General features: G+C 49.1%; 1 protein-coding gene across 16 annotated transcripts in view; it reads right to left on the minus strand.

Moving 5' to 3' along the window:
- MYT1L (myelin transcription factor 1 like) overlaps positions 1–27,130 on the minus strand; it is a 548,393-nt gene that overhangs the window by 117,301 nt on the left and 403,962 nt on the right. For 10 of the 16 annotated variants that reach the window (XM_039461322.2, XM_074393446.1, XM_074393437.1 and 7 more), the window contains 3 exons: positions 11,261–12,238; positions 6,573–6,707; positions 1,898–1,988 (listed from right to left, as the gene is read on the minus strand). In XM_039461322.2, the coding sequence (XP_039317256.1) occupies positions 1,898–1,988; positions 6,573–6,707; positions 11,261–12,238 (1,204 nt within the window). The remainder of the gene's footprint in view (positions 1–1,897; positions 1,989–6,572; positions 6,708–11,260; positions 12,239–27,130) is intronic. The other 6 variants (XM_039461339.2, XM_074393478.1, XM_039461310.2 and 3 more) reach the window with 2 other exon arrangements.

Here is a 27,130-nt window from a genome sequence, read left to right on the forward strand (position 1 = left end):
GTCTACACCCAGGAGGACAGCCCAGTCTACACCACAGAGGACAGCCCCATCTACACCCAGGAGGACAGCCCCGTCTACACCCCGGAGGACAGCCCTCTCTATACCCCGGAGGACAGCCCTCTCTATACCCCAGAGGACAGCCCTGTCTACACCCAGGAAGACAGCCCCGTCTACACCCCGGAGGACAGCCCCGTCTACACCCCGGAGGACAGCCCCGTCTGCACCCTGGAGGACAGCGCCGTCTGCACCCAGGAGGACAGCCCCGTCTGCACCCCGGAGGACAGCCCCGTCTGCACCCCGGAGGACAGCCCCGTCTAAACCCCGGAGGATAGCCCCGTCTACACCCAGGAGGACAGCCCTCTCTATACCCCAGAGGACAGCCCTGTCTACACCCAGGAAGACAGCCCCGTCTACACCCCGGAGGACAGCCCTGTCTACACCCCGGAGGACAGCCCCGTCTGCACCCAGGAGGACAGCCCCGTCTGCACCCCGGAGGACAGCCCCGTCTGCACCCCGGAGGACAGCCCCGTCTAAACCCCGGAGGATAGCCCCGTCTACACCCAGGAGGACAGCCCCGTCTAAACCCCGGAGGACAGCCCCGTCTGCACCCCAGAGGACAGCCCCGTCTAAACCCTGGAGGACAGCCCCGTCTACACCCTGGAGGACAGCCCTATCTACAACTCAGAGGACAGCATCATCTACACCCCGGAGGACAGCATTGTCTATACCCGGGAGCTCCCCGTCTACACCCCGGAGGACAGCGAAGGCGTGGCCTCCTTCCCTCCAGTCATCGTCAATGCTCATGGTTTCCACTCTTGAAACAATGCTCCGTGATGCTAAGTGGGGTGCGGCAACTAAAATCATCCCCTTTAGACCAAAAGCGTGGGGAGCACGTGCCCTTCTGTGCGTCATGTGGAGGTGCCCGCACTTCAGGGGGAGCACCATGGGGAGCACCGTAGGAGGCACCGAGGGGAGCACCATGGGGAGCACCATGGGGGGCACCGAGGGGAGCACCGTGGGGAGCGCCGTGGGGAGCACCGAGGGGAGCACCGAGGGGAGCACCGAGGGGAGTGCTGTGGGGAGCACCGAGGGGAGCACCCAGGGGAGCGCCGAGGGGAGCACCGTGGGGAGCACCGTGGGGAGCACCATGGGGAGCACCGTGGGAGGCACCGAGGGGAGCACCGTGGGGAGCGCCGTGGGGAGCACCGTGGGGAGCGCCGTGGGGAGCACCGTGGGGAGCACCGAGGGGAGCACCGAGGGGAGTGCTGTGGGGAGCACCGAGGGGAGCACCCAGGGGAGTGCCGTGGGGAGCACCGTGGGAGGCACCGTGGGGAGCACCGTGGGGAGCGCCGTGGGGAGCGCCGTGGGGAGCGCCGTGGGGAGCACCGTGGGAGGCACCGAGGGGAGCACCGTGGGGAGCACCGTGGGAGGCACCGAGGGGAGCACCGTGAGGAGCACTGTGGGAGGCGCCGTGGGGGGCGCCGTGGGGAGCACCGTGGGAGGCACCGAGGGGAGCACCGTGGGGAGCACCGTGAGGAGCACCGTGAGGAGCACCGTGGGAGGCACCGAGGGGAGCACCGTGGGGAGCACCGTGGGAGGCGCCGTGGGGAGCACCGTGAGGAGCACCGTGGGAGGCACCGAGGGGAGCACCGTGGGAGGCACCGAGGGGAGCACCGTGAGGAGCACCGTGGGAGGCACCGAGGGGAGCACCGTGGGGGGCGCCGTGGGGAGCGCTGTGGGGGGCGCCGTGGGGGGCGCCGTGGGGAGCACCGTGGGCGGCGCCGTGGGGGGCGCCGTGGGGAGCTCCGGGGGGAGCGTGGCCAGCCTCCCCGGGAGGGAGGAGACATGGAGAGTGGTCGACATGCCCCCCCACAGCGGCGCCGTGCTCGTGACTTACCTTCGGTGGGAGTTCCTGTTGCTGTTGACGTGCCCGCGCCCCGTGCAGCCTGGAGTGGGGCACTTGAGGACACTTTCGTGCATGGCAAGGACTTGACGGGGAGAGGCAAAGAGAACAGGCAGCGTTAACACAGAGGCACAGTCAGGACACACGAGAATGCAGTCATTTAACACAGGCCAGGTCGCTCAGGACAGACAGTCCTACAGACGTTTGTGATGGGCATGGTCAGGAAAACACACACGAGAGGAGAGAGAGGGTTGACTGGACCCTACGCTAGAGGCCTCGCGCTGCAGGGGCGCTGGACCCAGGAGCCGGGGAGTTCAGGGCACACAGAGCCGACTCCTTCCTCGGGGGCCAGAGGAGCCCGGGACTCCCAGACGTTTCCCACGCCTAAGCACTGAGGATTCTTTCGCCATAGAACAGCACAGAGGCTGCAGATGTTAAACACACGCCTGTGCTTTGGAAACACGCAGCATTATGAACGTGTGGTGGGCAGATGAAGAGAGAACCACAAACCTTCATTTTAAATAAAATGAAATAATCACTCTTCCTTTAGGAATCAGGGGCTTTATTATTCTTTAAATAGAATGAGCTAGAATAGTAAGCGTTCTGCGTTTTCACCCTGTGAAATTAACAAGTGGAAGAGGCCACGCGGACACTGCTTGTGGCGCAAGGAGGCTGCCGGCCGTTGGCAGGGGACAGCGGCTTGAACTTTCCCAGCAGTGGTGCTGGACCTGACTCATCTGTATCTTCCTTCTCCTCTGGTCCTTTGTGAACACTCCACTACCCTGGGTTCTGGGGGAAGGTCAGCAGGGATGAAGTCACACCTACATGGACCCCTTCTCCGTGATGCCTTCTCCTCTGAACCCGCTGTCTCCAAATGCCAGGGGAATGGGTGGCGGCTTTCCCTGCCAGCAAGGTTTACCTGAGGCCAGGTGGACATGGGAGGCTGCCCGCCCTCGGTATGGAATTCTATTCTACTCTTTTCCTCCTTCCCTAGAGCAGCCTCTCTCTTTCTCCTGCAGTCGGCTGGGCACTGAATCGCACGTCCATGCTATGACCCAAGTCCACGGCCTATCTCCTCACTGTGGGGCGGAGCCCCGACGGAGCCTGCTTCGGTGTTAGCCTTATAACTTCCGCAGGTCCTGCCTTGTCCTGCATGTGGGAGGTGCCGAGTAACTGCCCTCAGCAAAATGAGTAATCAGAGTGAGTCCACCTTTGGCTCATCTTGTGCTGGGGCCTGGCTGGAAGGTGTCACAGGAGGGCTCCTTTTGGAGGGGGTCCAAGCACAGGTCCTCAGCCCCTTCGTCCCCTGTCTCAGAGGAAGACGTGCTGCTCCTCCCTCCAGGGACACCTCCAGGAATCATCTGCATGGTCCCCCTTCCTGCCGGACATGGATCTACCCGCTTCATTCGTTCGTTCTTCTTGACCATTTGCCACCACCATGTGACACCGGCATACGTGCTTCCCGCTGACAGGCACCTGCCTCGCACCTTTCCTTTCACGGTAAACTTTTCACATGGAGTCTTCTGTGGGGGTGGTGCACGGGGTTGCTCTCACCTGAGGTCCAGATGGCAAGTGGACCCTACCCTCTCTCCTGCTGCCTGGGACGCACACTCCCAGCCTCGCCACTGCGGCCACCTGAGGTGGCGCGTGCTTGCTATCCTCGGTCTCCGCCCCGCTGCCACGTCATCCACCTCAACCGCATTTCTCAGACGTCTGCAGCACATGCAGCTCCTACCCTCTCCTCTTCTCACATCTGTCTCCCGGGGTCAACAGGAAGCTTTGAATCAAGAAACCCTGTGACCCCTGCAGTTCCTCTCAGACTTCTGTGGCACCCCGGCCGTTGCCTTCCTAAGCAGGGCTTTCTCAGAAACACCTTCCTCTCCTGGTTTTCGGTTTCTTTGATTTTCCTCCACCTGCTCCTGCTTCATCTTACCATACACTCATGGCCAGACTTCCCAATTCTGGGCCCTCCTTCATTCCTGCTTTACGCCTCATTCCAAAGCATTCCATTCTCTGTTTCCACCAGTGCTGCTTCAAGGACGGAATCCAGGAAGCCACCTCCGCACCTGACCTCCCCTGGCCTCCAGAACCACCTCCCCAAACCCTGCTGAATATCATGCAGCTCCCCCAACTCAAGTGGGAAGAATGCAAGTCCCGGTTTCTCCGCCAAATATGGCCCTGCTGCTCAGCTTTCTGTACGGATTGTCAGCCTGACGCCCTGAAGTTCACCATCCTTGGGGTCCTCCCGGTCTCCCCTCTTCTCTTACTCCTCACATGTGCTGCTCTCTGCGGCCGGCCCACCTGTCTCTGGATGTTTCGTGGATCTGCCCCAGCTTTTCCATTCCCACTACTGCTCTTTTCCGTGCCCTGACCCCTTGTGTGGACTTTCACAGCAGCCTTTAGAAAATGCTGTGGGTTCCTTGCCTCTCACACAGGACAGCAGGAGCAGCACCTCAGGGCAGCCTTGGGGGCCCCAGGAGCAGCTCTCCCTCCTGTCTGGACCACGCTGTGGCATCTCCACCATGCAGGGCCCTGCCTCGGGCCCATGCCCTTCTTTCAGCTGGGTCAGGAGCTCTCTGAGGGCCAGCACGGTGTCTCGGGTGATGACGTGTCCTCGGTGGTCCTGACACGGTGTGCTGTGGGTTTCTTTATGAAAGTCAGTTGGACGGAAACGATGATTCGGGAAAACTAGCCCGGGGGGGGGGGGGGGAAAGCCTTCTATGGATGGAATTCTCCAACTGTTTTGGCAAATGCTTGTGGCGTTATAAAGAATCACATGGAAGCACAGGTTGAGAAGCCTCCGTGCCGCCTGGAGCGCGTTGGTGCCGCCCGTGTCAGAGCTGAGCTCTCCCCGACTCTGAGCGCGATCTGACCCCAGGAGGCACCTGCAGCTGGCACGATGTACCCCGTGCCAGTCCACACCCCACACCTCCACTTCACTGAGACCCGTCCTGTGAAAGCAGGGAGTCAGAAGAATTTCCCATCCATAAAAAGGAGCCGATAATCTACCTTGAAGGTGAAAATGTGAGTTTTAAAAATACATAAACTCTCTTCTTAAAACGCTAGAGCTTGGTCCTACTGCCTCACTTTGTAAATGAGGAAAATGAAGTACAGAGAGCCTGCAAGGCGCCTTCAGACTGAAACTGGAGCACCAAAGCCAGGTTTCAGAGGAGACAGACAGGCTTGGAGGTCAGGAACATACGCATTCATGTTTTACCTCGAAGTTTTACCTAAGCAAGGTAGTACCCGCTCAGATTTGTTCAAGAAGATACTGTACACCCTCAGTTTTCCAGACACCGGCTAACCTCTGGAAAGAGAGGGCGGCAGAGTCTCTGACTCTCATCTTCCTCATCTGAGTGGAAGTGCCAGTGCCGGCCTGCGGTGTTGACTGGGCGTGGGTGAACTCGTGTTTGCTGGGTGCGAGCTGCGCCCCGGCGCGAAGTGTGCGCTGGGAGCATGGAAGCTGCCGTCAAACCATGCTGTCTCCCTGCTCATGTAACACACGGGATTGTAGCCACACGCTCTCGTTTGTTTACTTTCACGGCTCTTCAGGCTTGTTCACAAGACGGTTACAAAAAACCGCAAGTTTGCTATTTTTAGGAGCCATTTGAAAACCTGGAGCTGTAAGAACATCCACAGATCTTTCACTTGAAAATGTTCAGCCAAACCTCCCTAAGTCCCAGATACTGCTACAAACTTGTCCTTGTGCTGCCAGATTTTGTCTCAAGTAACCCAAAGTTCCCCATTTTAATGGGACAGTCCTCCAAAGGTCCTTTAAGTAAGTAACTAGTCATCCTGTCACGTCTCAAGCCATGTTATGACATGCTCCCCACTAGGAACTGTGTCTTAGACAGTAAGGGAGACACTTCAATGCCACAGACTCAAAATCAGGCCTTAAACTCACTCACTCATTTCTGAGAATGTGCCTTTTCCCTGAACAATCCATTTTAGCTGTTGTATTTAATGAATTGTCATGCTTTATGTGCTGAAAGGATAAACAAAAAAAGATGTAATCATTTTAGTTCCAAAAAAATTTTTTTGCTATATTCATGGATTTATTCCACATGATCAGAGCCCAATTGATTAAAAAGAATGCTTAAGATGCAAACCCATCTGATTTCAACCTCCTTCCTTAAGAAAGAAGCTATAGTGTTGAAATGTCAAGACGACTATGATATGAGACAGAGTTTACAAGTGAAATGCAATAAACCCTCAGCTCTAGATATGCATGTGGATGATATACAGAAATCCAGCTGTTTGGGCAAGAAATGTCTGTCTCAAGGCCTCTGCCCCCTGGGATTCACAGCAGTTTCATGCTGGAAGGGATGTCTCAGAGACCATCGAATTCAGTTCTGTGACTGGGAGAAAAGAACCCTAGAAGCAGCCTGCCCAAGGTCACGGAGCAGGTTCGACCTGAGATCGGGACTAGAACCCAGGCCTGTCCAGGGGCTTTGTGACATGGCGGTGGGCGGCAGGGTGCGCCTCTCCTGGGGTCGTGCCATTGGCAGGCCCACGAATCCTGCATGAGTTGCCTGTCAAGGTAAGTAGGGGCCTAGTTAAATCAGGTCGCACTGAGCCAGGCGATGGAGATGACGTCAGGTAAGAGGGATGACAGAGACAGAGTCATGGGCGTGGGCACCCGCAAGGGTAGCGGTGAACGTGGACTTACTTTCTGGAGGGACCCTATCTTTGTGCGGGCATCCGGACAGGCTGCGGTGATGTGGGTACAGCCCAGTTACGTGGCCGGTTCCATCACACCCCGGGGTTGGACACTTGCTCTCTTTCTTTTCTGTTCTTGAGGGATCTAAAAGCGACAACAGGTGCCAAGAGAATGAATGTTTACCAGTCGAAGACAAATGTGATTATTTAACAATCTGAAGAAACCTTGCTAAAGAATGAAATAAAGCAGGTGTCAGAGGGACAGGCTGTGTGACATCAGACTTTGCTTAGGTACTTCTTTGGTTTTGGGTGACTTTTTTCAACCTTACACAGTATAATCACGAATCATAAAGTATTTTAATTGGTATTCTAAAGAAAAGAAAAGCCTACCCCTCTCTTCACTCTGATTATTTTCCCGTGTGTTACATGACAAGCTGTGTTGCTCAAAGGAATCAACGTAAATCGTGATGAGACAGTGACCTTCTTAGAGAACGAAACTCTATGCCGTCGTCATTCAGCAATTTGCCGTGAAATTCAGCCCTAGAGTGTCATCCATTCAGAAACTCTTCAGCTGAATTTCTCCCTCACTGCGTGCTCTGATCGCATACGCTAGAAGCTGCAGGATTTTCCTGGCATTGAAATTTGCTCTCTGGAGGTCAAGTGACATTGTTTCGTAGCGCATCAATTCAGCGCTTTTCTGAAAAGAAACTGAACTCTCAGAAGGCACTGTAAGCAGATGACCGAAAAGGTGGAAAGCCCACCTGACAGAGGTGACGGGTAATCAACACGTTTCAGAAGCCACGGGAGCAGCCTTTTGTTTTGGTTTCTTCGTCTGTACTTGGAACCAGAGGAAGGCTCGTAGAATGCCATGCATGCATACACAGAATTAAGAAGTAATGGGTTTCTACAGCCCTGTCGGCTTCTCTGCAAGTACCAGTCAAGGGCAAATTAGGGCAGAGGTTTGGTTAAAAAAAAATTCAGTGCTAGAGGCCAGAAATATAATGATATTGCTAGTAAAATTAATTTCTATATCCAGAATTGACTACAGTTCATAAATATGCAATATAATAACTTCAGAAAATATTTCTAAGGTAAAGCTTAGACCAAACAGTAAATCTAAGTGTGTGGAAACACTGTATTTTTAGCCAGTTTTTGAAAACCAGTTGCTCAGATCACCAACAGATGGCAACTATTATTATTTAGTCCAGAGATGCAATAAATTTTCTTTAGGGATTAATTCTTTTTGATATTTCAGTAATCAGGCCAATCATGATTGCTAGAAAATGCATGTTTTACTTTTGGTTCAGAATTCTCTTTATATGGAGAAAAAGCTGGATTTAAAAGTTTGTGAGCTCTTACGGACTTTTCATTCATTCAAGTGAACTTGAAATCGATGAAGGACTAGCAGAGTAGACAAATGCTATCACGTTCATATAAAGAGCACTCCCCTTTTCCTCCTTAGCTGACCTCTCATTCTGCATCATGTGCCTCTCACGTGCTGGAAACTCTTAAGCCAGTACTGGTGTTGAAGGAAATACCATTTGTACAATCGTCAGCTACTTTCCTACCATTATTTATCAAGAAGAACCTTTGAGAACAAATCTAAAATTATGTGGTTGTGGCTTTAATTTCTAATTAGATTACTGGAACTTCTCTTACACATGCAAACAAAAATGCCTAGCACTTCATTCCTTTTCAATAATTTCCCAATAATGTTGGTATAAATTACTGTAAACATAAATCACCATAAAGTAGTAAGTGCACAATAACAGTTTCAAAAGAAACACTGACAATCAAAAATCATAAACTAGAGATAAGAGATTTTAAACTAGATGTAAATGGCTAGTGACCGGTGCAAAAAAGTGTAAGGTGTATCTATTATTCATCCTTAAGTGGCTCTATTCTATCACGACACTTATGATTTCCTAACAAAATATATCACTTCACAGATTTCGAAAGTTCTGGGAAATTAAGTAGGGATTTGCATGAAAACGAATGTGGCTCCAAAGCATTCCCGGTTTTAGAAGACAGCAAGGGTATACTCTCCTCTCGATGCATGAGGTCCTGGCTGAGGTGGGGTCATGCTATTTGCCATCACCATTAGCTCCCCTTGCTCTCTTGCTTCTTGTAATCTCAAAAGCAAACATAGAAGCAAACACAAAATAACCAAGCAAGCAAAGGAACCAGCAATTTAACCAAACACCTTGCAACAACTTACAGAAAAAAAAGTGTGCTGTTTAGCTTGCGCCCTTCACTCGTAGAGCAGGCTGCTGGGTAGAAGACAGAGGAGTTCCATGATCCAGGCCTCTGCATTAGCTCAAGATTTTGGAACTGTGACTCATCGATAATTTAAATCGGTGGGAGGAGATTGTGTAGAAATGAGAATACAAGTGTGCTCTCCATTTTTAATAAAATAACAGTGTCTGAAAATAGAGCCTGCTGACACGCTAGTGGAGGCAGGGATTTTCTGTTGACTGTGTTGCTGAGACAGTGTCACAGTGTTTGTAAGGGAGCCTCTCTGCTCCACTTTGTCGGCCTTGCTTGGCTGTATGTATTTTGTTCTGGATATAACTACAGACATTTACGAAGGACATTTGGAATAATGTGGAAAACACTGATAGGCATGGAAGTGAGCTTTGGTCAGAGGGAGAAGACCTGGAACAGCTGGGAGAGACATAAGTCAATGCCTTCCGCTTACCGGAAAGTCAAAATCCGCAACATCTCCTCACTTCAGGGAAAAAGCATGTCTCAGTTCTTACTGTTCATTCCCACCCGACCCCATTTATACAGGGGAAGCAAGCAGTTTGATTTTCATTTTCTTGCAAACGAAACAAAACAAGAACAAAACAAAACGAGTTAAAATTTGCATAAAGCCACTGAGTGTAAAGGGACCAAGAAACTCAAGAAGCCACTGCAACAGAGAATTTGCAAAGCTAAATCAGCCTTCTCCTTTACACAGCGTATCCCTACCTTGCTTGATGCCAAAACTCCATCCTAAAATCTATCATCCGGGATTCTGAAACACAAGCCTAAAATACATTTGTCCAACTGAGCAATCACATGAGAAGAAGACACTTTTTCTTCCCCCAAAATAAAAATGTTTCATTCCTGGATGATTCTCAACACTTTAACTTAAAATTTCTAATAGATAATTTTAGCCCATCTTGTTAACAATGGTAGCACTGTAATTTTAAACATTTGTGCTATGTTTCATAGTCTTTAAAATGCCCAAACCAGGCCCGAAGTTTTACTGAGCTACAGTCTACTAATTCTCTTTCCTTTAAAAAAAACAACCGCTTCGCTACATAATGACACTAGAAGGGGCAAGTCTTCACCTTGCTGCTGAAATGCTGCCTATACCCGGCGCCTGCTGAGAGCCCCTGAGCCTCTGGCTAAGGTACCCCTACAGTTTGCGTTTGGCTGTGGTGATGCCCAGCTTGCACCAGAAGGTAGATGCACACATTGAGAGGAGAATACACACCCATGCCACAGTGGAAAAAAGATGCAGTTTTTCTGATTGTTTGAAGTTTATATAGCAACTGATTTTCAAGTAAATTCCTGAACCTCACAATAGTGAGGGAACTCAGGATTCGTCAAGAATAGAATAGAATGAAAAACAGAAAAGGATCTTTTGGGTACTAACATAGAAGGATTTCATGAACTGTCAGTTTTATTATTTAAATTCCTTCTCACTGAATTGTAAAAGAACATTGTGATGGAGATATTCACAAAGCTGAGGTTCTGCATGAGGCCGATTAGAGCATGCCTCATATGGAAAGTGGACACCACCCCTTACAAACGTGAAAACCGTCATTCAGGTTGGAGATACATATATACATGATCTACTTACAAACATATAGTATACATATATATATGTAATGATAGCTAAATACATTGACACATGCAAACATGTGCCCACATACTTCATAAAAGAAAACTCAGCTAAAACTATCATATGGGATAGTTTTTGAGTGTTCTATAAAATTAATATTTGAGAAAGGCACCGTAAACTGTTTCCACAGTGGAATGGAATCAGTGAGGGGAATGAATGTCCTAAAGAAATTGCTATTGATCTTAGCTGAGGCCATATCATGCCTTGCATAGCAAGTGGTTTCCATTACCTTCCTATCTGAAGATAATTAATGTGCAGTCACTGCCCTTATCTTATGTTATCGGTCATTCGGTTAGTGTTCAATTTCTATCAGGGGTGTTTTCTATGAGGGCAGTTTCATCAATAACTGTCACTCGATGATAATTTTATAAATCATGATGCCACCTACCCAATCCCATTTATTAAATATGTGCTTTATCTCGGATTGACTAATTGTTACATAAACCCTTGCCACTCAGCATAGATTGTGGTTCATGTACAACCGCACAGGCTTGCCCTAATATTGCTATCACGTGATGTGCCTGTGCTTTAACCCTGTCTTCCCAAGGAATGCATTCCCACTGAAATATCCTATTAGTCATCTGCTCTAATAATATGACATTGAGCTGCTTTATGTATTTCTCAGACAAATATTTTATTTGCTCTTCAGAAACATCATCACAAGATATCCTTCTGGAATCAACTCTAAGAATGTGCAGTAGAGACATAATTCAGTGTGAGTCATCCTTTCACTGCAGGCTATCACCAACATCCTTTACCCTAGCTCACGCTTTCATGAGGCAACTTACGTTAGGTAGAAATATTACCTTTACCATAGTATGGCTTTTTGACATGGCTGTCACTGGATTTAGGCTTTCTGTCTTCCCCGGGAAGCTGTCTCGGAGACTGGTCGTCATATGACCTCATATTGTCCCTCCTCCCGGCTTCCACTGCCATCTTCTCCCTCATGGCCTTTGCTCTCTCTGTTTCCAAAGCAATGGCTTTCTCCAGCAGGGTCAGGTTGCCCTTGGTCATGTCGAACACCTCTTCGGACCTGTCCGAGGTCACAGAGGTGGCGTCGTCGTCCCGCCCGAGGCAGCCCTCCTCCTTGGCGCAGCTGGAGAAGACCCTGGAGCGCGGGCTCAGCTGCTCCTCCAGCCGCATGAGGTTCAGCATGTCCGAGTAGTTCCTGTCCGGCGTCCTCCCTGGGAAGTCCTCCTCCTGCCGGACGTGCTGGCGGATGTTCATGTTCTGCTGCGGGTTCCTCTCCTGCGGGTTGGTCTCGCTGAGCTTCCTGGCCAGGTCGAAGCACTGATTCCTCAAACACTCCAGGCTGCTCAGACACACCTCCTCGTCGCTCTCCTCCACCATCTTCTCCATCAGCCCGTTGTTCATCGGCTTCCCCAGCATGACGTAATTCATATTTCTACTGTCCTGCTGCGACATGCTGTCTGCATAGCTCCTGTCGTTCATGTTCTCCGAGAGCACGACACCGTGTCCTTGGGCTAACAATTTAAGGGAGTCCACCGTTTCTCTAACCACGTCGCTGTCTAAGTCTAAACTCAGCTCGCTCTTCCGACCCAGGTTGTCGTTCCTGTCGCTGTCGTCTTCCAGGCTGTTGGAGGTGTTGCTGTTCATCTCCGACTCCGTCCGGGCGCGGTGGGCCGCGTCCTCGGCGATCTTGCCGAGGTTCAGCAGCGACTTGGCCACCAGTTCGTCGTAATTGTCGTACTCGTCGTTGTTGTTATCGTCCTTCTCTGCGTCTTGCATTATTCGAGTATTGTGACAATTCATTTGATGGTCTTCTGCAAGGAAAATAAAAAAGACAAAAAAGAAAAGAAAAGGAAACAGTGGCTAGACCTGGAAGTTTAGTTGCAACAGCATGGACAGCACGTTAACTGCAAGTCACAGTCTATCACCTCACGGAATCGTGAGTCCCATCCGCGGCCGGGCTGAGAGAGTCAACAGGAAGAACACGGATGTCGCCAAAAAACAGGAGGCCCTCTATAATCTCTGTGGTTATTGTTAATTTCTTTAGTTGATCTTAAGATAAACCAGTCAATGCGGCAAATATGACTTTAAAATATTAATTTTGTACTTTGCGCCCACTTTCAGAATGACTTATTTCCTCCATGGGCTTGCTTTATCTACAGCCTCGCCAGATGCGTGTGAACGGCCCTCCTCACATCACCAGGCTCTCTCAGAGTTCATGAACTTGACTTGTTACCAACTCTGAAGCAGATGTTTGCAGCAATTGCTTTTAAATGGCCGATTCTCACAGCGGCACGCAGGCGACCCAGCGGCCGGCTCAGGTTCCTGAGGACTCAGGCAGGGGTGCCGCCCGCTTTGGGAGCTCAGAAACACACGCATGTGGCGGGGCTGAAATAAGAGTTCTTTGGAATCCAATATCTCCGAGACAATTTATTATGATACACAGTGAAGCAACAGAAATTCCACAGTAAAGGTTTAGAAAGTAAATCGGATTCCTCTATCTGTGTCTCCACAGGTTTGAAAGTGAGAGGAAAAAGCGTGCAGTGGCCAAAGGCCTGTGAAAGGTGGGGTTGGGGACAGCTGGCACATTCCTGCACAGCATTTGACTGGACAGGCAGACCCGGCCGGTTTACCCATCCCACAGCCTCAGGAAAAGCTTGATGAGTGGGTATACTGTGTGAGGAAGTATCATGCTTAATCTCAAAAAAGTATTTAGAAAAACTCTTTTAAAAAGACCATGTTAAAAATTACATTAAAACCCCTATGTTTTATCTCAAATATATTCTGTTTCACACTCAAAGAGCGTTTGGGATTTGTACCTCTAACTGCTATGCTGTCATGGCGTTCATGTACATTGCATAATATAAGTAATAACAAAAGGGTTCCTAAATGTATCTGTGTTCTTAGATTCGATTTGGCTAACTGCATGCCATTTTTGCATTTATTCTTTGTTTTTATTATTTAAAATCCAGAGTAAGAAGAATGTTTAAAGTTTATCAATGATTTAAAGACATGACGTATATTGACTACGACAAAATATCAGCACACTAAAAGCTGAGATGTGGGGCCTCTCGTGTTTTCTCTATGGGTTTTATGCAGAAAAGCCTTTCGTTAGTGAAAAAAGACTTGGAGTTCAATATATCAATAACAGAAAATAATATCCTGGTTATCCCACACTGAAGTAAGAAATATTGAAGATCGGACACACCTTTCTAAACTTCAGCAAATCAAATTTACCTTTTATTAGACATAGAGCATCACTAATTGTGTGAAACAAATATTGCCCTTCTTCTGGATAATTCCTATAAATCGTCTTCTTTATTATGAAGATAAAAGTATTCCCCAAGAGCAGTGCAAAGAAAGAAAATCAAACTAGTGAATTCAATCAGAAACACTGTGGAAGTATTAATCTCCAACGTACACCTTGTCATTGCCTAGTGTTTGAGCTTTAGGAATTGAAGTCAATCCTGTTTTAATGAATATTTGGAAATATAAAAGTTATATTCTCCTCTCAATTTATGCACTTTGTTATATTCATGGACTGTAATTAGAGAAGTTTCCTTAGAATAACCAAGCTGTGTTACCTCTGCACAATAACCCTGGCGAGTTTTAACAGCCAGAATCACTCTGTCTATGAAGACCCAACTATGAGATGAATAGGTTATGATTTAAAACCAAAAAAGCACAGGCAACATGTGGAAGTATTTTGAAAGCTGAGTCAAAGAAGAAACCACAGTCAAGTAAGACACTATTTTCATGATGTCCTCCTAAATTTCTTTTATGGAACTCATCATGTGGTCCTGAAGAATTTGAAAAAGCAGCAAGACCTTGAACAGGTGAACAAGAAAAGAAGAAGCCTGTCTAATCCTCTTTGCTGGTTCTGAAGCCACAAAATCCTGCAGGTGGAACAGAACACTGGCTCACGTCTTACCACCTTCTTCACCTCCCTACAAATGTGCTATGTACAAAACTGATAATTCTCCACATCCCAAATCTCGGGATTATCTTCAATGAGTTCCCCTCTCCATTCTCCCTTCTGCAGCACAGAATTCAGGAGAACATCTTGCCTTTCTGATAATCAGACATTTATCTGTTTCTCCACTCAATTCATGTTACCTTCCCTGAACAAAATTAAAACAAAAAAGGACAAGTTTCACACAGGATCACAGCCGAGCTGATGGTTGAAGCTGAGAACAGCCAAGCAGAAAGCCCCTGCACCGTCTGGAGACCGGCAGAATGTGGCCACCTGCAATGCATCGCCAGCTTGATACTCTAAGCACGTAGCACAGTGAGGGCACAGCTTGTCCTCAAACCAGATTGAGAAGGAGTTAGGAGTTCTGCAGCCTGGCGCCCATCATGGCTTGGTTGCTTTCTAATTGTGTGATGCTGGTGACTCAAGCCTCCAAGCCTTAATCAGCTCTGTGGGGACAGTAAAACCTCCTGGCCTTTCTTCAGATCTCCTACAAGAACCACGGCACAGAATATGCCTCCTAAAGAGCGCGGTTTGCTGTCTTATCATTGGCCCCAGAGCCGACTCCTGGGAAGGCAGCCTATTGGTAGAAGAACCCTGGAACCAGGCAGCGGAAAGTATATTGGCGTCTGAACACACAGCCTGCCGTGAGCTTCCACCCTTCTTCAAAGTTCCTCATGCTCAGTGTCAAGTGAGTCTCTCCTGGCAGCAGCAAACGTGGGGGCAACTGGTGAAGATGGCATGAGTGGCCCCAAAGCCTGGCAGGTGAATGGAATTTCTCCAGTTACTGGTATTTAACACTTTCAAAACATATGCGAAATAAAGTCAACTCCTAATTACGTGGGCTCATGGCGGGGAACAGCCAGTCAGTCCATCAACAAGCAGGCTCTGAATCTCTGCTGGGCATCATCAGCCTCATCTGGAATTCAACATGGTTCATGGTGAGCTTTTGGGATTCCCCCCCGCCCCAGGTTCTACATACTCGCTTCCAGGTATGCTTTTCTGAGGCTAATAATAAAATTAGTCACAGGATGGGATGGGCTTTGGGAACTAGATCAGAATTTTCTGTGCCAGTCTGAGGTTGCAAACGTGATATAAACAATCCACAAAATGAACATCCCAACCTCAAAATTCAGGAGTCCATTTTACTAGGTTTTTTTTTTTTTTTTTTTTCCCCGAGATGGAGTCTCATGCCAGAGTCTTGCTCCATCACCCAGGCTGGAGTGTAGTGGTGCAATCTCAGCTCACTTTAACCTCTGCCTCCAGGGTTCAAGCAATTTTCATGCTTCAGCTGCCAAGTAGCTGGGATTACAGGCACACACCACCATGTGGAGACAAGGGTTTGCCATCTTGGCCAGGCTGGTCTTGAACTCCTGACCTCGACTGATCCTCCTGCCTCAGTCTCCCAAAGTGCTGTGATTACAGGCATGAGCCACCGTGCCCAGCCTCCCTTTTACCAGTTTCTATGTAGTGACTACTGTTCTATCAAATAGGGAGGATGTGTGTGTGATAAAAGAGCAATTTATCAGGAAATTATTTTAAAGAACAAGTTTATGTTAGAAATAAAGGCACGTATTTAGATGGAGGTTTAAAGAGAAGAACAATGCATTCTCAGCTTCCTTTTTTGTGGTTTTATATTTTAAATCTGTTACCCAGCAAAGCTGCACGGCAACAGACTCTGGGCAGGCGCCTCCTCTCAGCGGGGGCCAGCCCGGGGCTGCCCACAGGGTAGACTCAGAGTGACCGCACTGGCACAGAAATTAGAGAAGAGCTGGCCCAACCACTCCAGGTGAGAAAACTGAGCTCAGGAAACAGCCCATTCAGCGGCTGAGCTCACGAGGCCTTTGTCCTTCCCATGAGCCAATCATTCTACAAACCTGACTTGGGTTGCATTCCATGAGATTTCAACTCCCCCGTGAGTGAGCGTTATGAAACGTTTCAGGGCTGAATTTTATCTCCTTCGAGTCAGATTGTTATAGAGAATTTATGCTCCGTAGTTACATTCAGAAAACGAAAACATCTCAGACAAAAGAAATGTGGTTGCTGTGGGATGTTTATCCTCCACCCTCCTGGCTAGAGTCTGGGAGAGTTAGAACCCTGTGGATTACAGCTTTAGAGTAACCCACAGGACACAGCGATTGAGTCCTTCAACATCTAGTGCTGACCGAGTTACTGCTGTTTCTGGTCACCGACAAAGGCCCCAGGCAAGCAACTGTACTACTGACTGGAACGCGCAGAAGAGCGAGCGCAGGAGGGAGCTGTGTCCCAAAGCGAACATCACCCCAGACCTCCCGGGGCAGAGGAGACGGCCTGCCAGTGCATTCCAGTGCGTTTCGAATAATGATGGCCCACTGCTTTCTATGGCATTACAGAGGTGGTGCTTTGTTACATAAATAAATCAATATCAAAATACATTTTGACTTGTAAATACAGAAATATGGCAATGTACACATTCTAATGAAAAGATGACGGTGTTTTAATAGCTACTGCAATGATAAGGAAGAAAAGGCCACATGAACAACCTATGTATTTCCTTCTGTTTGTTTGAGACAGGGTCTGGTCCCGTTGCCCAGGCTGGAGTGCAGGGTCACAATCACAGCTCACTGCAGCCTCAACCTCCCGGGCTCAGGTGATCCTCCCGCCTCAGCTTTTGAGTAGCTGGGACTACATCACTATGCCTGGCTAAATATTGTATTCTTTTGGTAGAGACAGAGGCTCACTATGTTGTCCAGGCTGGTCTCAAAGCAATCTGCCTGCCTCAGCCTCCCAAAGTGCTAGAATGACAGGTGTGAGCCGCCTCTGCACCTGGACATATGTGTTCCATAGACCATATCCTCCTGTGCAGAGGGAATGAAATGAGTGAGTACAGAATAGCCTGACTCACCTTTGCCTGGTTCCCCTGATGATCTGTGAGAGAGGCACTGGGGTACCACACCTACTACTGCTCCCTCTGCATGGGGAGCATGGGGCCACAGAGGTGACGGTTTGCCCAATACTCATGGTTAAACAGTAGAGCGGGAGCCGCCCGGAGCTCCGGGTGCAGCTCAGCCCTGAACGAACACAACACTGCCTCCACCTCCAGAGCAAGCAGGCCCGCACAGTTCTCACCCAGGCCTCCCAGGAGGCGCGGCCTACGCTAGTGAGCCAGACACGCAGTGCTTCGACAGCAGAGAGTAGCGCAGCTCGCGTCCACCTCACCACCTCACCATTCGGGATGCTTTGGTTGCTATTTTTGGATTTATCTTCTGATTTTTCCCTCCTTACTCCATACTCTGCATTGATTTCTGGGCTGAAGGCTGGGTTGCATCACCAACCACGCAGGGCTGTGCTGGAACTGCCAGCTTAGCGAGCCTGCATCCGCGCAGGGCCTGAGTAGTGGAGTTTAGGTCCATTCTGAGGGGGAAAGATTAGAAAATTAGGAAAGTCCAGGGCTCTGGACGCATGAGGTTTGCCACGCCAGGTGCCCGGGAAGCCCGAGGGACATGTGTGGGTAGCAGGGCAGGAGAGAGTTGGGGGTCGGGACCAGGATGTGCAGGGAGGAAGTGGGGGTGCAGGACAGGCCGGACCCCCTGACGCTTCCACGGGTGTGACCCTGTCCTTAGGTGGCACCCATTCTCTCCCCTTGCCAGGACCAGGCGGAGCAGCGTGAGTTCATTTCCCCTCTTGCTTCAAATGCCTCAGACACATGTTGCTACACTGTGGTCTCTTTCCTTTCATGAGAGGGGAGAAGTCACCTTCGCAGCCCAGGTGCCCTTCAGCCGGGTAGCTCTCCTAGGCACGGAGCCGGCCTCTGAGCCTCAGCTGCCCATAGCACTATAGGTGGCCTGGCTCCGGGAACGTCTATTCTTCTGCCAGCACGAGATACCCATACCATCCTCTGTCTCCCTCGCGCTCGACTGCCAGTGAGGCACTTCACCAGAAGACCCCGAGGCTCCTTCTAACTCAGAGCCCTGCAGTTCAGCACAGGTGAAGGGGAACCCAGAGGGTGAAACAGCGTTGGGCATGGGAGGCACGTCTCACCCTCCAGCTGACACTGTCCCTGGCTCTGCTCTGGACTTCAGCATCACACTTTCCTACCACCTCTTAACTCAGCAGTGCTGCTGTTTGTCTTATTTCCAGTATCACGGGAAATTTTCAGAACAATCTGTTCATATGCACAGTTCAGTGATTTCTGAGTCAACAGAGGTTAAAATTATCCCAGCAGAAGCTTGCTCTCACTACTCTTATTAATCTTGAGTCCAGATGAGCATGGGCATTTTCTCCAGCGCCAACCATTGCCATTTTCCTTGAATTTTAGTGCTAGACAGAATTATCGAGATCATGCATTCTAAACGTAATACATGAAGAGATTAGCTGCAGGGAGTTGAAGCACCTGCCTGCTGTCCATGCGTCCTCCACAGGGACGAGTCCAGAATTGTCACCCTGGTTTTCCTGCCTCTCAAGACTTTCCTCTACCTTTCTGAACCTGTACATGTTCAGAGGGTCACAAAGCAGCTCAGAGATCATTTTCTGAGACACAGGAAGATCCCCGTGCAGCAGGCATCGATCCGCTTCAAGTCCGAAAGACAGATGTCGGCCTCACGTCCTGACGTTTCCTCCGCTGGAGAGACAGGAAGCCAGCTTGAAGGCGGCTCCACTCAAGAAGCCCTTCCTCAGACCCCTCATGTAAGTGCTCGGGAGGACACAGATCTGCAGCTGCGGATGGAGCGGAGGGATGGACTTCTGCACTGAGTGCTACGTGACACATTCCAGATCGCTTCCTAAGTAGCTGCCTCCGATTGGAAGAGCCTGCTTCCGGGCGCCCCTGATTCCTTCACTGAACGGCAAAGAGAGGCGCCTTATCTCGGAGCAGGGCACACCTGCCTCTCAAGGCACCCCTGCGGTCCCTAGGAGGACCCTCTCCTCCCTGACAGCTCATTTGCCTCTTTTGCTCAGTAGATGCAGACAATCTAAAGCTACGTTGATCTCCCTTTTCCTTTCTCTTCTAAACCACGGGGTATTTTCCTGCCCTAGCCACCCCCTGCAACCACGAAGCTTCAAGTACCCACATCAGATCCTCCTGATGGCACGCACGCCTCTCCCAGGTCCTGCGGGCAGAAGCGTCAGGGCTGCTGGGCACGGGGAAGGCACCGCACTGGGCTGCTGGGAGCCGTGAGGACAGGTGAGGAGGCATCTGAATTTTGCTTTCACATATGGATAAAATACTCAAAGCAGCTCTTAAGAGTTGTTTAAAGTAAATGCTGTCTGGCATATGATCTCCCTGTTGCTTACAAAAGTATTTAGGATTGATTGGCCTGTCTTTAAACTTCCAGGTTCCGGGTGCATGTGCAGGTATATATTATGTAGGTGAACTCGAGTTACAGGGCTTTGGAGTACAGATGAATTTCTCACACCGGTCATAAGCATCATGCCCCGTGACTTTGTTTTTTTAAACAAGGAAGAGTAGAAATCGTGCACCTTGGTAACAATCTTCCTGCACTGCATGCACTGGCCAGCGTGGCCGAGAGGACCCGGGGTTTGTGTGCTGCCCTCGACACTTCTTTCTGACTTTTGGAGATGGCGCAGGTCCGTGGTTCTGTCTGTACATACCCCGCGTGTGGGAGAATGGTGCATCATGTCCTCAGGTCCTGCTGAGATGGAATCTCACCAACTTATCCCTTAGAGAGGAGAAAGGCAGGGCCGGCCTGGGGGAAATCTCCCTTCCCAGGCTGGGGCTTCCCCCTGCTCCTCATCTGCCGTGGTGGACGGCGGAGCAGACACACCTGGAGAGGTTGCTGCCGGGCAGAGGGGATGCCTAGCACGCACTGAGAAAACACAGAGCCGCGTGCTGGGCGGCGCCCACGTCTGCTGGGCCTCGCAGTGTCTGTGTGGTTACTTCTTTGTTCCTCTTGGTGCTAATTACAGGGGAGATGGTTTTGGTGCATTGTATGCAATTACCCAAAATACACTCCCAGCCCATCCTGCGTGTGCTGTTCTCTCTATGGTTATTTCTGGGCCTCAGTCTTGTTACCATAAATGTCTGTGCGTTGAGCAGCTCGACCTACTTCTCCACCAATAGAAGGGAGTCTCTGGGCGGGAGTTTGTTTCCCTGTGCCTTTGCATCGGCCGCTGCCTTTTACTTTCTGTCTCTGTAAATCCATCTCCTCTGCGTAGCCGGGACCAATGCCTTCCTCAGCTTCACTGCCCCACTCCCATCCACGCACCCGGTGCAGGGCTCGGACCCCGGGAAGGTGCTTGTCTGCCCTTCACGCATATGACCTCACCAGAGGATGCCCCACTAAGTCGCATATTCCTAAAGCAATCTTGGTTCCTGTCACTGGCTGAAAGCCTTCTTTACGACTGAAAGGAAGCACGCAGGCCAGACACCGCTCACACTCCCACGGCCACTGACCGTGTAAGGTAACAGCCGCCTTAGAGACGCGCTGGCTCAGGTTGTGGAAGATCCCCCACAGCTGACTGAGCTGCGACAACGTATCTCTCAGAAGAATGATCTTATGCAGGAAACCGAGGCACAGAAGAAAATGCCTAAGACAGGAGGCATGCATGAATTTCCACCAGCCGTGTATTTACCTGAGTGACATACTGAGAGGCTTAGACACTTTCATCAGACTGAAAGCTGCAAAGTCTTTGGAGAGGGCAATGGAGCACAACCCTTTCACCAGGTCCAAGAGAAACATCATTATCACAGTTTTGCACAAGCAAGCTCTGCTGGGTGTGGCAGTGGGAGAGAAGGAGGGAACTAACAGAATCATATTTATTCATGTAACAGCTATTTATTGACATACTTAGAGATGAATAACGAACCAAAGAGAACATCCTTGTAGTCATGGGAGTTCCGCTGCAGTTGGTGAAAGAGATAAAAATAGAGAGTAAATAAATACTGTGACGCCAGGTCGTGACGTGTGTTCCACGAGAAATGAAGCTGAATCAAAAGGCAATGGACGGGTCGTGGGCTGGGGGGTCAGGCAAGTCCTCATTGAGAAGATGCCACTCGAGCAGAGACCTAAAGAGGCAGGAACGTGAGCGGTGTCAGGGAGAGTGTTCTGGGGGAGGAAGAGAGAGTGCCAGGGCCCATGGTTGTGTGCCTGCAGCTCCAGGAGCTGGTGGAGTGTGCTGGAAGGGGGGTGGAGGACCACGAGATCGACGCTGGGCACACCAACACGACATCCAGACGCAACCCCGGATGCCTTCTGCGGCTGTCAGGGAAGCCTGGGCCAATCGCACGCACAGTCTAGAGGGGAGCAAAGGCAGCAGCCAGCAGAAGCCACGTCAGCTGCGTCAGTGTGCCTGGGACACTCCCTGGGGGCCCATGCCGGACCTCTGACTGACACCCTCTGCAGGCCTCACACTGTGCTCATCACCTTGTGGAGGAAGGAATGGATCCGAGGAGCTTTCCTCGTGTCATTCAAGGTCACATGGCTAGGACACACATCTGGAAATCCAACTCATGTTGGTCTGATGAACCAGGCGGTGTCCATGGCCCCACTGGGCTGGCAGGGTCCTTCCGTAGAGAACCCAGGCGAGAGCTCAGAGAGCCACAGAGATTAGCCCCGGGGCTCCCAGGTGGTACAGAGGACCCAGGCCCTGGGCATCTGCTTCTACTCAGAGGAAGATCGGGCAGCACAGATCCCAGCCCCAGTACGGAAGAAACGCCACTTAGGCTGAAGAAAACACAACGTGGGCCAGAAAAAGACCGAGGGATAAGGGTGTCTGCACTCAAAGCTGTTAATACGGCTTCCCTTTAAACAGTGAACAGAAATTCTTTTTCTGAGTTCTTCAGAAGACTGAACAGTTTTGGATTCAAAGAAAGAGGAACCCAGTGGCTTAACAGGCGAGGGAAGTTTTTTTTTTAAGTGATTTGCCTCACTGAAAGGCTGGAGTGGATCACATGAGACTGTGATGCATGTAGCTTAGCGGGTACACGCGTGTGCGTGTTTAGAGGGGGCTCCTGGAGCACCAGGAGAAGAGACCGCACTGAACTCAGCGGCAACCAGGTGTGCTGCAGGAGGTGGCAGGAAGCTGGGTGTGGACTCCACCTAGCACACTGGGCAGCCCACGTGCAACTGCCGTGGCCAAGGAAGCGAATTTCTAACATTATTTGGTTGTCATGAATTTAACTTACCTACATTTAAATAAACACATTGGTCTAGGGTGTGCCATGTTGGCCAGCCCGGATGCAGGGTGGAAGTTCACATGGAGCAGGGCTCTAATTTTGAATTTTATAACACATATATTCAACCTCATCTATGTGGTTTATGTATATGTATTCCTATGACATATATTTTCTATAACCACCCACGAGCAGAGTTATAGGAAGCGTGTGGGACAGTGTTTCCACGTTCTTGTGTGATACAGTGACGTTCACTGCTGTCTGTTCTATGGGCTACAAGGTAAATGAATGAAGTTTCATTTATTTATAAAGTTTTGAGGGTCTTTTTAGTTGATGATGTTTTAGGTATCTGGCTTACCTAAGTTAAGGAATTAAAAACTAAGTCATATTCTTCTAACCAGAGAATGAGCTGTTTGGAGTCAACAGCTACTCAGTTATAGACTGAAACACATGAACCAATTACACTACTGTCTCTGTCTTTTTCATGTTGTCTCTCTCTGTCTCTCATGTATAAACACACATACATGTGCATGCGCACACACACACGCACTCACACACACACGCACACACACGCGCGCACACGCACACACACACTGACACGCACACACACACAGGTGCGTGCGCGCACACACACATGCGCACACACACGCACACACATGCGCGCGCACAGACACGCACACACTCACACACACACACACACACGTGCACACACACACACTGGTCAAAGACTTTCTGGATCAGCTGGACCAGAGAGCACTCCCCGTCCCCAGAGTGACTGCTTTTACTCTCAGTGCTGGGAACCCAGGGAGTAGACATAAGACTTTGTGAAAATTCTGGTTCTTTTGTTTTCCAGAATGAGTTTGAAACACGTGGCTGCTCACACAAATGTGCTGGGTGGGGAGGGAGCTCGGGGGGACAGCCTGGGTCCTTTTCTGCCTCTAGTCTCCCATGCTTCACCCATGTCAGAGAGAAGACTCTGAGCTACTTCTACAGAGCTGGCAGAGACAACACAACCATTGTTCTTAGTAATCTAATAAGTTTAGCAAGTCTCAATATTCAAAAATGCACGTTTTTGTTTTCAAATCAAATCCTTAAAGCCTCCACCTCAGTTTGTGACTTCTAATTCTGCCCCCTGTAAAGCACCATTCTTTGTATTTTTACATACATACCTCTTCTATACTGTATTATGCACTTCTTCTGGAAAATGGAGACTGTTTAGTTTTTATGTCTGTATGCAACGCAGTGCCCCTCTGGGCACAGAGAAAAAAGTACACACTGTGTTTTGAAATGAGCTGTCATGATACTCTGAATCTTTTAAACTCTTGCAGCCTTAGTATACATGATATACTGGCTGCATGTGGGGAGGGGGTCATGACGTTAGGGTCAGGGTTACAGAAGAGCTTGAATAAACACGTGCGAGAGGCATATCATGCTGAGATTGCCCTTGATCACAATTGTGATGGTATGGTTCTGAACTGCTTCACATCGGTGAAGCGTTTTTATTTCTACAACTTCTTCAAGCTTCAAAACAAGATAGCAAAGTGAAGGAAGGGCATGAACTATTAGCCTAATGTTAAGTGAAACTGAGGTCCCGTAAGACTAGGTGACTTGCTTCGGGCATGTGGCACATCCAGATCTGGAAACACACCTGATTCCTCAGCTCCAGGTACACTTGGATAAACTAGAACTTGGAATGAAACCTAAATTCACAAGGGATACCACATAAGCTGTTATCTGAGAGCGGACCTTAAAAACAAATGGAATAAAGACCCCACTGTCTCACATTTTCTGTTTTTATTATTATGTTAAAAGGAGTTTCCCCAAGACTTTATGAATCTACCTGTATCTTTTTTTTTTTTTTTTTTTTTCTCCAAGATGGAGTTTCACTCTTGTTGGCCAGGCTGGAGTGTAATGGTGCGATCTTGGCTCACTGCAACCTCTGCTTCCCAAGTTCAAGAATTCTGCCACCTCAGCTGCCTGAGTAGCTAGAATTACAGGCCTGCCCCGCCACACCTGGCTAATTTTTATATTTTTAGTAGAGACAGGGTTTCGCCATGTTAGCGAAGCTGGTCTTGAACTCCTGACCTTAGGTGATCTGCCTACCTTGGCCTCTCAACGTATCAACGTACCTGAAGGTTTAGGAAATAGAAGATACAAATATATTTCTATATTTTTGCACAATTTGTTTGCATGAAAAGAGTTTAGGGTTTTTTAAAATAATATATTGACTCCTGAAAACGTCTAATTCTATCTTTCCCAAGATGAGTGCCAGGGACTTCAACGTAGCTGCATGAGCCACATCCTGAGAGGTGCCTCCGTGGGTGCAGCGGAAGGCGAGTTTTCAGGATGACAGCAAATCGTCACATTCTTTCTCCCTACCAGGCCCACAGTCATTTTCTGCTTGAAGCCTTGCATACTAAACACATCGTTTCTGTTTCTATGTTGGTCTCAGCACTCACTGCCTTTTCTGCTGACTGCGGTGAAAACTGGTTGGTGAATTCTGCCTTTCACAGTCTGTCTGCGTTTCCAGTTGCTTCCTCATCAGGGACATTTCCCTGAGAAAGACGGGAGAGGATAATTGGCTAATCAATATGGAGAACGGCATCCTGCAGGGACGCTGGGGAGTTCAGAGGCCACGCTAAGATGCCCCAACCCTCCACGCCATCCTACAAACACGCAAGCCTGTGTTCCGAAAATCCTCAGGCTGGGCTAGCAACTTGGGGCCTGGCACCTCATCCTGTTTGAAAGAAATCACACCCTGGGCACTTTATCATGAAAAAAGAAATGTTTCTGTGAGAAGGATTTTATACAGCGTGAGTTTGGCCTGGAATTCCCTTTAAATAAAGAGGGTGGGGAGTGGACACGCCCTGTTAGAAACTTGTCCTATGCACAGGACGATTCACGAAGAGGACAGAGCCTGAAGTTAGAATTGAACAGGCACGGATTGCTGGCCACCATCGTGATCCCACAGCTGACAGAAGAGTCATGGCACTCCTCCAACAAAAGCAGCCTGTTCGACTCCCCGCCCTGTCCCCACACTAACTCCGCCTCAGGGCAGCCTCCATGTCCTGCCAGAGCAGTCACAGCCATCAGGTCATACATGGAGAAGGTCCTGATGTGACCACACAGATTCCCTCTCAAGCAGCTCTCTCTTCTAGACACAGCAGCCCAGGATGCCAGGGCACGCCATCGGCTCATTGATCTGGAGAACTCGACACAGGAAGCCAGGGAGACTAGAAACAGAAGACGCCTGCATTTCACCTGATTTAACCTCGAGACCAAGTGGCAAGGCAGCCCTGAGATTCAGTAAAGAGCAGTGAAGACAGGACCTCATCTATTCTCCAAAATATTCCAGAAACAGAGCATCTAAAGAAACACCTGTGTGCAAAAGACAGCTGTGTACACGGAAGCTTCCTTTAGTCTAGAACGCACACTTCAGGCTCTGTCACGGGCAGGGCTGGTTCCTGCCTATGGGAAGAGGCAACATCTACTAGAAAGAATATCCACATGTGTGTATGTACATTTATTCAGAGATAGTTAGTAGACTAGAGTGTGAATATAAACCCTAACTTGTTAGACATCATATGCCCATGTAATATATATTACTCAAAGCACAGGAATCCAAGTAATATTTATCATAACATAAAAAGATCTGAGGGTAGAAAAATCTATGACTATTGAACAAGAACTTTCTTAACTTTAGGATAACAAGGGAGTTTTTAATCAGTGTGGACTTAGACTGTAACGATGTATTCTGAAAACAAAATTCTTCACGCAAAAGACCAGCCTATGATAGGTCTACGGTACAATAAACACGACTTTGCTTAATTAAATATGAACTCAATCTGAAATGAATTTCTCAGGTGTTATCCCCTGTTGTTCAAATAAGCAGAAGGTGATCATGACACCATGAGTTCCATAACAAGGAAAACCACACAAAGTGTTTGATTATCTATCCACTACCTCCAGAAAAAAACACAATCTTAAGTAGTCTCAGTTTCTAACTTGTATGATGAGAGAAAAGGAACTTCTGCCCTACCCATCTTATACAGTCAGCATGAAGATCAAACCCAATAATGTGATTAAATGTGCCCATTGGAAACGTACATTATTAGTACTGTTTTGGTTCAGGTAAGCAACAGTGCTGGAGGATCTTTAAATTAAATACTTAATTCTTAAATTATAAATAATGTTCCTCCTAGAACCTGTGCGCTCCTATTGCAATCATCTGGGGGTTTGCATATATTTGTTTTATCTAAAACGAAACCTCTCAGTAAAGTCCCCATTTCAGTTTATAATAGAGGTAAAAATACCCGACTGGTTGAACAAATTATGGCATCCGGCTGGGATAAATTGCCTGAGACTTTCTCTCTGCTCTCAAGGCTGAGGCCAGCGTGACCTCGTCCTAGCAGCTCCGTCACTATGCCCTGGTCTCTGCACTCAGAAGGCCACTGTGCCAGGCAGGGTGGGCATGAGAATCACACTGGGCTCCGAGCTCTGACCACGTGGCTTCATTTTAACCTCAGGCCACTGTCTGTGCTTCCGTGTGTTAGAAAAGAGGTATAATCAACTTCGGGGGAAACTGCGACTAGCCCAGGGACATGGCAGTCACTGTGAGTGCCACCT

Source organism: Saimiri boliviensis, chromosome 1, assembly GCF_048565385.1.
Source record: "Saimiri boliviensis isolate mSaiBol1 chromosome 1, mSaiBol1.pri, whole genome shotgun sequence".
Classification (NCBI taxonomy): Eukaryota; Metazoa; Chordata; class Mammalia; order Primates; family Cebidae; genus Saimiri; species Saimiri boliviensis.